This window comes from Tupaia chinensis, unplaced genomic scaffold (assembly GCF_000334495.1).
Source record: "Tupaia chinensis unplaced genomic scaffold, TupChi_1.0 Scaffold000237_1, whole genome shotgun sequence".
Taxonomy (NCBI): domain Eukaryota; kingdom Metazoa; phylum Chordata; class Mammalia; order Scandentia; family Tupaiidae; genus Tupaia; species Tupaia belangeri.
Genome location: NW_006159715.1, coordinates 2,072,103 through 2,086,123, shown reverse-complemented (window position 1 = coordinate 2,086,123; position 14,021 = coordinate 2,072,103). Strand labels below are relative to the sequence as shown.

The window sequence follows — 14,021 nt, the reverse complement described above, 5'->3', positions numbered from 1 at the left end:
TCAGTATTAAATAGACTATTCTTTAATGAAATTGTCCTATATCTTTAGAGTCCAATAGAGTAGCTGCAGCTCATACATGACTATAAGAGTACTGTAATTATGGTTTATGAGACCAGGAACTGAATTTTAAATTAAAATGTAAATGAAAATAGCCACAAGTAGCTAGTGGCTAATATCTTTTTTTTTAACTGTATAATCATATTCTGAGGTTTTTATATTTTAATAAATGGGATGGTTCTACGCATTACTCTAAACCTTTTTATTCTTAGTATCTACATGGAGTTCTTTCCATATCAGTACATACTGATGTACAGCATTCTTTTATGCTAGTATGTAATATTTCATGGTATGGTTGTACCATAGCTTACTTTGCTATTGATTACTGTAATAATGGATATTTAGGTTGTCTGACAGTAAATATTGGCAGTACCAAACATCTACTGCCAATGACCTACCATGGCTAACAGAAAATGGAGATAAAGAATAAAAGACATGGCTGAGAACTCCTAAGAACTTATAGCACAGAGATGAATGTCCATAGAAAACATTTCTGAAGAGATAATTGCCCGTCAAAAGTACATTATCTAAGGCTATAATTTAAAAATACTTTTCCCCTTCTGGATACCGAGAAATACATACTTATGTTTAGAGCTAAGGCCTATGCTTACATTTAAGTTACATTTTTTCAAAGGCTGCTCAAATTCTGTTTCAAATTATATTTGTACATAATCCAAAGTGCTGTGCCATGGTATTCCCTCAGTGGTACTTAGAAAACAAATGAAAGATGTCTTGATCAATTAAGCATTTTCTTATTTTGAATATGTAGAGTTGTAATTTACAAAGTTATTTCCATTAAACAAGTAGGGGCTGAATTTTATTTTTCAGAGTCACAGAGCATGAGAACTATACATCCAATTGTTCCTTTAAAGGAAACTGATATTCTTTTATTTAACCTAAGTTAAAACAACAATGAATCACATCTGAGTTCTCGGAAACTGAAATAAATGATTAGTAAGCCAGACTCATAAAATCAATGCAATCAACACACTGAGATCACACATACTTTAGAGCTATAGTTTTGATTTATAATCCTTAAAACTTCAAAACATACCTTTTAATTTATTTTAGCACACAAAATAATTAACTTATAAAAGTTATATCTCTTTACAGAACTCAATCAGAAAATTTTCAAACTCTAAAAAGAAATAAATAGCGCAATTTTACAATTCTCATTTTACTGAGAATGTGAACATAAATATTTTTGGCACGTTTCATCAAAATGGATAGCTAAATCAGTTTGCTTTGTTTCTTAAATACAAATAGGCACTCATACTGTCAGACTTCGGAAATCAAAGTTAGTGACAGGAAGAATTCAATGGAGAATAGAATCTTTGGAAAAATGAGGTCTGATGCTATCTACTCAGTGACAATGGTAGTGTGTCTTCGGGTATTAGCTGTAAAGTTAGAGAATAAAACAATCTTGGCTATATGGATTGGGTATGCATTTGAATAGGTCATAAGTTACATACAAAAATGAAAACAACTGCTATTAGGGCTGAGAACTGACGGTGTGTGTTTTCTATAAATGCTATCTTATCTCTAAAAGAAAAAGATATCAACTAGGTAGTTAAAATAATTAAATGGGATATTGAATAAGGTAAGACTTTGGAAAGTGATAAAATGAAAAGTTTCATAATTAAGACTGACTCAGGAGGGGTGGTGGAAGACAGTGATTTTCTTGGATATCTTTGGGAGGTCAGAATTAAAGATTTTTTCTCTACTACTTACACCAAAAGAGGCTTGTTTGAAAAAATTGTCAACCCAGACTGCCAATAAAGTGGCATTTAGAAACTATAATGATACTGGGTTATTGGAAAAGTCATGACTCAATTCTGCATAGAAAAACATGTCATGACTTCTCTGACAACCCAATAATTGATGCTCAAAATGGCTACCAGAAGCACAAAAAATCCTGAAGAGCTTTTCTGATTAGAAAAAAAAAAAGTTAATTTGTATTTGGTCAGGTTTATTCAACTAGATCTCTTTATTACAAAGAATGCTAGAACGCCCCGGGCAAGAGTCCAGCCAAGTCCCAAAACCCTTGGAAATAGACTTCCTGCAACATCTTCACGGACCAGCCAGGTGTTTGTTTTATTTTGGTAGGAGCTTTTAGGAATGTTACTTTCCTATAAGGCCAGGATGCCCTGAATTTAAAAAACATGCCTAAGACATGTTTGTGTTTTTCCTTTCCTGCATCACACTTTCCACATAAATTCTTTTTTATCTGTCTTCCCCCAAATTCCTTTTTTATCTGTCTTTCCTTCACCACACTTTCCACATAAGTTTTTTTAATCTATTTTCTTCGAGAGCCCTTGTATATTATGTTTATTACTATACTCAGCATTTAATAATGTCTGGTACATGTAAATGTTAATTATTAGTTGGTTGAATAAATAATGTACGAATGAATCTCGTGCAATTTAATTAACCTAGGGGAGGAAGAAGGGAGAAAAACCTTAACAAAAATAAAGACAATGGGGACAAAACAGAAACACAGTGGTAAAATGACTTCCTTATGGCTGACTATGGTTCAAGCCATATGGACCTGGCAGCTTGCTCTCTCACTTTTCCTCTGGTCAAAATAAAAAAAAAAAACAAATAAAATTAAATAATTCTTTAAAAAAAAAAAGACTTAAAAAGTAAGTGGAGCTCTGTGAGGTAATACCACACGAGAAGGTTCCCAGTTCAAGTGCAGAGACCTCCCTGAGTACACTGGGCACACACTTCCCATAAACCAGGCCTAGATAAAGGCTGGGCATGGAACGTGGAGCTAGAACCCTGTTGGGAGTGCTACTGAGCTCTCTCTCTTGCTCACAGGATGAATAAAAACATAAATAAGCAGCTAAATAAAGACAATATTGGAAGGGAAGAAAGATAAGCAATAATTCCACCAACTGGGGGAAGTAGATTCAATGCCAAAAATATTGCCATTATTCAACAATTGATAATAGCTGTTTGGATGTCTGGATTTCTAAATGTCTGAAAGATTTCAACTGAAGGTTAACATAAAAAGTGTTTTCTGGAAGACTCATTTACATAAAAGTTAATGAAAACCCTGTTATCACACTACAATGTGACAGGAGCCAGTGTTTAGTTTGTTTCAAGATGGAGAAGACTCTTCTGAATACACCAGGTGGATGTCCAGAGTCCCATAGAGGGAACGTAGCACATTAAGGACCTTTTCTTGAATGGTGTCAACTTGCTCAGAAGGACAGTAATCATCCAAACTTGACCTGGAACCAAGGAGAGAAAGGAAAAAAAATACCCTATGAATACGATAAAAATCAAACTGGGCAGAGAGGAAGTCGATGTGTATTGATTTGAATGTTAAAGAGAAATGAAGATTTATTAGATTTTGGAACAGTAGCAGTTGAAAGTTATTAAATGTTTACCCAGTGTCAGGTACTTACATGAATTAAGCTTAATTTTCTCAGCAACTATATAAAGATAGGTACAGGCTCAGCTGCAGCAGTGTACGCTGGGAGACAATGCTTTTTGGTACTAGCTTTTCCAGTAGGCTGAAGACAAACAAAAGGCCTGGGTTTGAGTCCCAGTCCACTCTAAACGCTACGAGCGCCTGTACTCGCTGAGACTGAGAAGACTAGGCAGGAGGGTAAGACATAGTAAGATCCTGTCTTTAATCAAATAAACAAAAAAGTGATGATTACCCCTTTAAAGGAATCTGGAACAAAGGAGGACTACTATGTGTAATATCATAGCTAGTAAGTTCGAATCCACACCACCTGAACCCGTTTCCCTGGAAGGGAGGTGGTGCTTGGGAATTCAGGGGTTTATCGCCTCTGTTACAAAGATTGTATTTGTTTCCTACTGCTGCTGTAAAAATCACCACAAACTTGGTGGCTTAAAGCAACACAGAATTATTATGTTAGTTTTGGAGGTCAGAAGTCCAAAAATTAAGGAGTAGCAGGACTACATTCTTTCTGCAGGCCCTCAGAGAGAATCTATTCCCTGGTCTTTTCTGGTTTCTAGAGGCTGCCTGCAATCCTTGCCTTGTGGCCCCATCTTCCATCTTCAAGGCCAGCGTATAGCATCTTCTACACTCACTGTCTCTGATTCTGACCCTCCTGCTATCCTTTCATAAGGACTCATGTGATTACACTGGGCCCTTCTGAATAATCCATGATCCCCTCATGTCAAAAATCCTTGAGTTGGGAACCAGCAGTTAGCATAATGGCTATGTCGCTGGACTCCCACGTAGTCGACCGCGGTTCGTGTCCCGGACCCGGTGGCTTAAAATTCACGCTGGGCGCGTGTGCGTGCGTGCCCAAGATCCCGAGAGGAGAATGGAGGAGAAGGGATTGCGGCGTGACCATCCCCCCTGGGGGGTGATTTCTCGCTTTCTGTCTCTATGTCTCTCTCTGTCTGGCGAGTGCACGCGCCCTACAGTGAAAATTTCTCCAAAAAAAAAAAAAGAAAAAAAAGCAATAAAAAAAAAAATCCTTGAGTTAATGACTATGCAAAGTCTGTTTAGCCATCAAAGACACCAAATTCACAAGTACCAGAGATTAGGACATGGTCATTTTTTGGTAGGCATTAATCACCTACCACACTTACCTTGCAATTGTTACAAGAGTAGGTTTTGGTAAATTTTTTAGTACATAATATACAGACTGAATAAGATGATCAATTTCTTGGTCTGTGCTGATATGGTGAGGAAGTTCTGAATAATCACAGGTTAGACCAGCTTGGTGAACCTAGAAATAAGGTAATTAAAAAATAACACCGTAAGACTCTGTTCGTCTTAAAAGATTCCTCCATCATTCATGACCTTGCTGACAGCTCTTTTAATTTTTTAATATTTTTATAAATTGAGATTGTACTTTTCCTTTAGAGTTTCTATGTCATAGAAGCTACCTGCTTTCTGAAGTCAGAACTGGTCTAAACACCTCTCTGGGCCTGATGCCCTTTTTAGGAACAATTCTTTAACTACTTCCTTATTTTATGATTATTAGTTCACTTACTTTGTCTTGAGTCAATTTTGATAATTTACATTTTTAGCAAATTATCCATTTCACTTAAATCTGAAAAGTTGATAGAAAATTATAAATGATATTCTCACCCCACTTTATCTTTCAACACATTATTTTACTTATGCTTTACTACACTTGATCTTCACCAGAAAAAAACTGAGAAGTAATATTTACTTTTTAAATACAAGCACCTAGAACTAAATTCAAAGCTTTGACAGGATATAAAAAGTCTTCCTCTTATCCTATTTAACTTACTGTTTTCTTATGGTGCATCTACTGATAACTATATACATGTTTCAAATTTAAATGAACGGTGTTCTAGTCTTAGCACTAAACTAAATATGCCTGAAAGCTAGAAGTGACTCACAGGCTGCCATTCTGCAACCTAAGTTTTGAAAACTGGAACTCAAGTGTGTCACAGTTAGGCCCCAAATAAATGAGCACAAAGCACCATAAAATATACCAATCTATTTTATTGGAGGACTTGGATATACATCAAAGATTTAACTGGCAATAAGTCAAGTAGTAAAATGATGGGTTCTACATGTTCCTTTTTGCTATAATGACCAAATGCTAACACTGTAGCTTTAGGCAATCATATTTGATTACACAATTTGTGAGTGAGCCCCTGCCATCCTTTCTCTCAAAAATACCATGCAAACACCCCCTGCCCTGGCAACAAAAAAATCTAGACGCCATGTAATAATTAGAGAAGACCTGCCTGGAGACCTATTTCCTATCATACAATCTTACAGTATTTCAAATCCTATGTGTCTTCTAATTCTATCATTCTTTATTTTTATTTTTAAAAATTTTGCCATGAGACAAGCAAATGGCATGAAAGTTATATCACTGGACTCCCATGTAGCTGACTGTGGTTCGAGTCCTGGACCCGGCAGCTTAAAACTCACACTGGGCATGTGTATGTGCATGTCCAAAATCCTGAGAGAAGACTGGAGAAGAGAATGCAGCGTGGCTACCCTCATGGGGGATGATTTCTCACTTTCTGTCTCTGTCTCTCAGGTGAGCACACATGCCCTATAGGAAAAATCTCACACACACACACACAAAAGAAAAATTGCCACACGGTGTCCATGCTGCAGAGACAGAGAGAAAGATGGAGAGAGAAAATGAGAATGCACCCCCCACTCTCAACAGGGTGCCACAATCCCTTCTCTTCTATTTCTCCCTCTGGGATTTTGGGCACATAAGCTCAAGTTCCTGGCATGTTTTTCAAACTGCTGGGTCTGGACTTGCATCGTGCAGTTGGCCATGTGGGATCCAGTCCCACCAACCACCATGCCACTGGATGGCCCTCTACCAATCTTACTAATTGCCATTTGAAAAATGAATGGGTCTGGGAACCAGCAGTTAGCGTAATGGCTATGTCGCTGGACTCCCACATAGTCGACCGCGGTTCATGTCCCGGACCCGGTGGCTAAAAACTCATGCCTGGCGCGTGTGCGTGCGTGCCCAAGATCCCGAGAGGAGAATGGAGGAGAAGGGATTGCGGCGTGACCATCCCCCCTGGGGGGTGATTTCTCGCTTTCTGTCTCTATGTCTCTCTCTGTCTGTCTGGCGAGCGCACGCGCCCTACAGTGAAAATCTCTCCCCCCCCCAAAAAAAATAAAAATAAAAATGAATGGGTCTTAGATTACTTTGAGTTTAACCCAAGTATTCTTTTGTTGGCATTTTTATTCTGATAAAGTCAGCGTTAAACCAGTACTTAAAGTTTAGTTCAATTGGTGGTTTGATTATGTTCTGCAACTAAATAACTCATTAAAACAAAGTTTATTGAAGAGAAGCATCAGAGAAGTAGAAGATTGGATGGTCTAAGTTCTGACATAAAATCTTAGAAAAGTCACTTGAACTTCAGCATCATCAAGTGAAAAAATATACACACCAAAGACTGTAAAGAGAGATAAAAATAAGAAAAATTGTGGTTAAAAGTATCTTTTGGCCACAACATTGTCAACGAATAAATAATTAACACACTTAAAATGCATTAGCCATAGCTCTCTCTTGTTTTTTTATCATCAGTAATATTTTCAAATAGGGGAAAAGAAAGAAAGAGGGAGTATAAATATGAGTCCCTAGAGAATGGTCAACTTTATTAATTACGTATTTGTTTTCTTTGGTGAAACGATCTGACTGGCCTCCCTGGCACCAAAACAAAACAAACAAACTCAGTACTTTTGTTTCATACACAAAATTGAGAAAAGAATGTTTTCCCTAGAAAACCTTGTCTATATTCTGGCTTCTAAAAAGTATATATACATCCATCTAATAATTTATTTTCCTAATAATTCAGATTTCACAGGAACGTAGAAATAAACCACTTTAACAAAAAGCAAAATTTTCTACCCAGAAAATTGCCTTCATAAATGGCCAATTTTATAATTTAATATAAAATATTTACCATTTCATAGTCTGGCACTTCCATCCGTTTTTTCAAACTCTGTACAAGTGGAACTAGTGATTCCATTCTGGAAAAAAGCCACCTTACTTAATTAAATATTGCCTCAACTAAAATTATAGTAGCAAATGATACACTGCACTTAACATTTTCTATTCATAATATGCTTCATATAATGAAATGACAGACAGAGCTATTCAAATATCATCTTTGCTGTTGTTTTAAAGACAGGTCTCAGTGTCACAATCCTCCTGCCTTAGTCTCCCAGCTGGGACCGGCACGTCCCAGCACGCCCAGCTTTTTCAGACAGGGTCCCGCTGTGCCCTCTTGCCTTAGCTTCCCTAAGGTGCTGGGATCACAGGCACATGCCACCTTCCCAGCCTTCAGAGTTGGACTTGAGCTCCTGGGCCTCCAAAGCAGTCTCAGCCTGTAGAACACAGAGTCTTAGCTGCGTGCACTACTGCAGCTGGGTCTCATCTTAAACTATTAATAAGTGTTTCCTATTTTTGTTTCCTAAAAGGTTACAGATGATGCTAAAACTTAAAAGTGAATACTCAAGAAAATAATTCTTCTTTAAAAATGGGAAGTATTACTATAACTTTAAAATATATTTTGATCAAGAAAACTACGTATCTTTAGTACACTGTGATGAAAAAGGACCTTTTCAAAAGTTTGAAAAGAAAATTCAGGGTACATGGACCAGCAGGTGGTGTGGAGGTTAATAATAATGTGGTAGATCACACATTATTGACTATGAGCTTTGAGTCCTGGGCCTGGTGGTTTGAAAAATCACACCGGGTGTGTGGTGTGTGTGGTGTGTGTATGTGTGTGTCCAAAAATCCCGAGAGGAGACTAGAGAAGGGAATGAGGCATGACTATTCCCCCTGGGGGAGTGATTTCTCACTCCCCTGCCCCTTGTCTCTTCTCTGGTGAGCATACATGCCCTATACCAAACACTAAAACAGAAAAAAAAGAAAAAGAAAATTAAGGACACACTTGTCAGTACATATAATTATAATCAGAAAAGTTGTACGCTACATGATATGATACTAATACTTTTATTTAATTTAGGTGAAACTTATTAGAATTCCTGATTAGTTGACTAACATTTCTAGTATTTTAATGCCTCTCTACCAATATTCACTAATTTGCTGGAAGGGAAAAAAGAAAGAAAAGGGGAGACATTGGAGACCTGCCTGACCACTCACTTTGCTATTTTTTCCTTTTCATTACTGAGGCTTTCTGGGCTCCTGGATCCTGCCACCCACCTCACTCCCTTAGGTGAAACTGTGCTGAGGGGCTGGCCCTTTAGGGACATCGTCAGCTTGGAGGAGACGTATCTTGCTGTCTCACCTGCTCTTCTGTAGTGCTGTTTTTATCTCCCTACAATTCTAACCACAGTCAACTCATCATATCTTCAAGCCCATGCTACAACTCCCTGCGGGTGGTGAGGATCTGAGTGCGCATGCCCAGCAGGGATAGTGGCTTTCTGTGGAAGGTGACCTCATCTAGAGAGGCAGGATTTTTTAAAGTTTCCAGGCCTTTTTTTTTTTTTTTAAGTTTGCATTTTAAACTTTGGCTTGAGAGCTCAAGAAATTACAAAATGGTAGGTATTTTCAGTATTTCTTAGAAGACTTAGGTCATGTGACTTATTTATTTTCCTCTTCTATTACAATTTCAAAAAAGAGGAAATCATTTTTTGAAACTAGCTCTCTATACTGAAGAGAAAATACATTAACTGATGGTCAGATACTTGATCAGTATTTACTGAGATTATTATAGATTATTCTTCCAAACCACTGCTCTTCTTAGTGACAATAATTAAACCTTTCTAATACTTACATTTTAGGAATATTTCTGATTTTCAAGAGTAATTTACAATAAACATTTTTAATAGGTAATACATATACATGGGTAAAGAAAGTATTTTTTACTCATCTGTTAGCCACACAATCGTTCTCCCTAGAGGAAGAGGAAACTGTTTCAATTTCCTCTATATTCTTCAAGAAATTTTATAAATTATTTTCAATAACTGTACTATGAGACTTTTTTTTTTTAAAGGTTTTTTGCCATAGGGTGAATGTGCTCACTGGATAGATAGAGACAGTTAGAGGGAAGGTGAAAAGTCACCCCCAGGGGATGGCTACATTGTAATATCTTCTTCTCCTGCGAGTCTGGGTATGCACGAACATGTGCCCAACATGATTTTCAAGTTGCTGGGTCTGGGATTCTAACCAGGGTCAGACATGTGGGAGTCCAGTGCTTTAACTACCACACCACTTGTTGGCCCTGACTATGACAGATCCCAGCGGTTGTTCAGATTGTCGCCTAAGCACTATGATTCTAACTTTCCATTTTATGTTGCTGTTTTATTACTGAGTTCTCATATTTACAAAATAGATAGTAATTTCACAGTTTGTGGGAGTAAAATATGCTACTTCTGATCTTATGTTCACAGACAAAAGGTTTGTCTGCTTATTTTATTTTAGTATATATTGATTTAAAGGATTATTTTAGAGGCAGGTAACAACAGTATTTATAACAATATTCTTTCCTTCGTGCCAATTGCAAAATCAAAGATTTTAACTCCACAGGAACTTTTTTCGTCATGAGACCATCAGCAAAACACATGATATGATAAAGAATCCAGCCTTCAAGGGAGTCTCCTGCTCCCTCATGTCTTGGACAGATTGAAAATAAACTTGACTCATAGTGGGGTTGTTCTTAAAAGGAATCAAGTTATCATACTGTAATTTACTTGCCAAGTAATTTATTTTTCTGTTGATAGGTGAAATTTTTTCCCATTCTCTTGTTCTACTTAGAACAGGTATTGTCTAAGCACTCCTCCTTAACCCTCTATATGACCTAGCATAGTATCTTATATTTAGGGGCAGCTACGACAGAAGAACTAAAAAATAAGCCCACTTACTACATGACTTTGGGCAACTAATTTAACCTCTGTGCCTTGGTTTCCTCTTCTACAAAATGGATTTAATTATAATGAAACCATAAGGTTTTTATAAGGAATAAATGAGAAAGTGCCAGAAAAAAATCTTCAATACATGGCACATAGAAAACACTCATAAGTGGTAGGGACCAGCAGCTGGCGTAATGGCTATGTTGCTAGACTCCCACGTAGTTGACAGCAGTTTGAATCCCGGACCCGGTAGCTTAAACCCACTCTGGGTGTGTGTGTGTGTGCCCAAGATCTCAAGAGGAGAATGGAGAAGGGATTATGGCATGGCCACCGCTCCGCCTCCCCCTCCCCCCAGGGATGATTTCTTGCTTTCTGTCTCTCTCTGTCTTTCTGGCAAGCATAAGTGCCCTATAGCAAAAAACCTCTCCAAAAAAAAAAAAAAAAGAGAAAATACTCCTAAGTGGTAATTATTATTATAAATCTGTGTTAAAATTAATACTTAAAACAATTTATCTAGCAAATTTAGAAATCTGCTTAGGAATAAAAATTAGTAGAGTTTGGGGGAAAAAAGTTTGGGTCTTACCTAGGATTTTTAGCCCATCTCTGCACAGTTTCTTCATCATCACCATCACATAAATCAGCAAAAGTTGCCTCTAAATCTTCTAATTGATGAACTCGAGTATCAACAATGTCTACTAATTCTTCCTGTAAACACACAGAAAAGCTGAGATTCATAGCTGTTCTTTAAAAAACAAACAAAACCCCATTATAATGAAAATCGTGGTTTAATTAGTAAAAACATGATTTTCAGATATTAGCCAGGGGGTTCACTAATACACACATGCACATACACACACACACCATTTGGATAGTCCTTTGAGATCACTTTAATAAATTACAAGGAATTACTAGATATGTGATAAATGGATAGAACTCAAAGAAACAAATGGTCACCTACCTCTGTTAGGTTGGTACCAGGCTTTCTAAATTGGTATAGGTCTTGTAAGATTTTGTATTCCTCCTGGAAAACAAAAAACAAATCTACATGTTAGAAAAAAAAAATTTTTTTTTCAAAGATACACTGTAATCAAAAGACAGCTTTAGGGCTGGCAGGTGGCATGGTGGTTAAGGACATTGGACTCCCATATGGCCAACCAGGGTTTGAGTCCCAGACCTGGTGGCTTGCTTTCTCACTTTCCCTCTGTCTCTTGCTTGCTCACTCTGTCCCTCTCTGATCCAAATAAAATAAATAAAGTTAAATAAAATAAGTATTTAAGAATATTTTAATAATTAGAGATTTGTCTGGGAAGATCAGTCAAAATGTATAAATTAGATTTCATTGTGAATATCATTTTTTTTCAGAGCACATCTTTCCAGCTTGGCATGAAAATAATATATAAAATTAGTTATGGAAGATGACTAGGTGGCTAATGAGTCATGAGATAAAAATATTCTTAATATTTCACTATATAACTGCATATATCTTAAGATCTAAACAGATTTAAAAATTTACAAGAATACATATCTTTAAATTTTTTTTTTTTTAGGTTTTTGACATAGGTACATGTGCTCACTAGACTGAGAGAGACAGAGAGAGGGCAAGTGAGAAATCCTCCCCCCTAGAAGAGATAGCCGTGCTGCAATCCCTTCTCCATTCTCCTCTTGGGATTTTGGGCACTTGGGCGCACCTCCCTGGCATGTATTCTCAAGCAGACAAGATCTGGAACTAAAACCATGGTCATGTGGGATCCAGCCATTTTAACCACCATGCAATTGGCTGGTCCCTAAGGAATATTTCTAAGGCCACTGACTAATTCTAAGAGCTGGTGGTTACAGAAGTAATGGGCTCCATGTATAGCAGCAGGAAACAAATAGAAGAAAAACTTACTTCCTTGTTTGCATGTTGAGAGAGCACTCTTTGTCCCTATTGCTCCAGATTATGCCAAATCTTATTTCTTTTCTTTTTAAAAATATTTATTTAATTTCATTTATTCATTCACTTATTTTAATTTGACCAGAGAAAGACAGATGCAGAGAGAGAAGAAAGTGAGAAAGCAAGCCACTAGGTCCGGGACTCAAGCCATGGTCAGCCATGTGGTAGTGCCCAACACCTTAACCTCCACGCCACCTGCTGCTTCCCCCCACCCCCAGGCCTTATTTCTTTTAAATCAGTACCTACTAGAGGTCTTTGATAATTTAGATAAATCATGATGGCTTCTGATACGTAAACAAAGTACTGTAAAATGCAACATTATCACCAACATCATCATTATAAATCAAACACTTAGAACTTAGAAAAAAGACAGTAAACTTGAATCCCCAAAAGGAGATCTGGAGTAATTCCCAAATGTTAAGTTAAGTAATTACGTGTGCCCATAAGTCACACCTAGAAATACTCACTTGGATCACAAAGTTAGCAAATAAAAAATGCGTATTTCTATCTCAGATCTGTGCAGATTAATATAATCTAGTGACTCACAATTAGGATCTAATGAGGCATCTACCTCAAGGATGATAGGCCTGAATCATTAGCTACATACAGGGATGTGTAACTGGCACCTCATTGTTTAAAGAAAAATCTGTCACACAAGGTTTTATATATGCAGAACACATCTTGGGAAAGAGACAGAAGAAATGGTCCCAGTATCTGTTTCTGAACTAAGGAACCAAGGGAATAGGGCTGAAATAAGATATTTCAATATACTTTCTTATATGATTTCACATTTTTCTGATGACCCATGTATGTATTAAACCCAGTTCATAAATACAAAATAATAAATATTTAGAACAGGGGTCAGCAATCCAGGGCCTGTCGCCTGCTTCTATATGGCCCTCAAGTTAAGAATTTTAAAAAGTTAAAAAAAATTATAATAAAGAAGAATATGTGACAGAATGGGGCCCCCAAAGTCTGAAATGATTACTTTCCGGCTGTTTGCAAAGTTTGCTGACTCCTCATCTAGAGAAATGTCATACAACTTTCAAGAGCTATGCTTTAAAAATACCCTATTTACCTGAGTGAACATTTCTTTGAAGGGATTCTTGACTGAAAAAAAATCCAAGTCAATATCTAGAACAAACGCATCCCCTTTCTTCAGCATTTCCAGAATTTCCCTGGTGCTGGCTACAGTCGGGCACTCGTGACTTTCGGAAGAACATAAATGTGATGGCTCTAGGCAAGTTTTGTCACTTCTCTGTGTCACTGTGTCCTTTTCCAGTCCTTCTGAATAAGAGTCACAGTTAGTAGAAGCAGTGTTTTCAGGATCTTCCAGTACTAGTTTTGGCTTCTTAGCAGAAGACACCGCAGCATTTTCTTTTGGATTATTACAGAGTTTATAAGGTTTTACCGTAATTACATCCAATTGTAAAGGTTTTTGGTTCTCCAGCTGGTCTTCTGGTACATAAAGACCATCGCTTAGGAAGTAATAATCTGTACTTGTAACCCTGTATCAGAGGAAAAAACTATCTTACAGAGGAATGGGCAAATTAGCTAACATTGTATTCTGGCATTGTAGAAATATAAGAAAGGACATAGCTGATAAAAACAGAACTATCTCTAATCTTGTACTTCCTGTTCTTCTGGAAAAAAAAAAAAAAAAAAAAAAAAACGCTTCCCCAAATTTGGAGGAAAGGAAACAAA

At 37.1% G+C, this 14,021-nt stretch overlaps 1 protein-coding gene across 2 annotated transcripts in view; it reads right to left on the bottom strand.

The window, feature by feature from the left end:
- Positions 1–477: 477 nt before the first annotated feature.
- The window catches only part of CUNH5orf22 (chromosome unknown C5orf22 homolog), a 21,134-nt gene continuing 7,590 nt past the window's right edge, over positions 478–14,021 (bottom strand). The window contains exons 4-9 of one of the 2 annotated variants that reach the window (XM_027771872.1): positions 13,396–13,825; positions 11,343–11,405; positions 10,968–11,089; positions 7,471–7,537; positions 4,636–4,775; positions 478–3,293 (exon numbers count right to left, since the gene is read on the bottom strand). In XM_027771872.1, coding sequence (XP_027627673.1) covers positions 3,161–3,293; positions 4,636–4,775; positions 7,471–7,537; positions 10,968–11,089; positions 11,343–11,405; positions 13,396–13,825 — 955 coding nt within the window. In that variant the 3' untranslated portion in view covers positions 478–3,160. The remainder of the gene's footprint in view (positions 3,294–4,635; positions 4,776–7,470; positions 7,538–10,967; positions 11,090–11,342; positions 11,406–13,395; positions 13,826–14,021) is intronic. The other variant, XM_006148498.3, reaches the window with a different exon arrangement.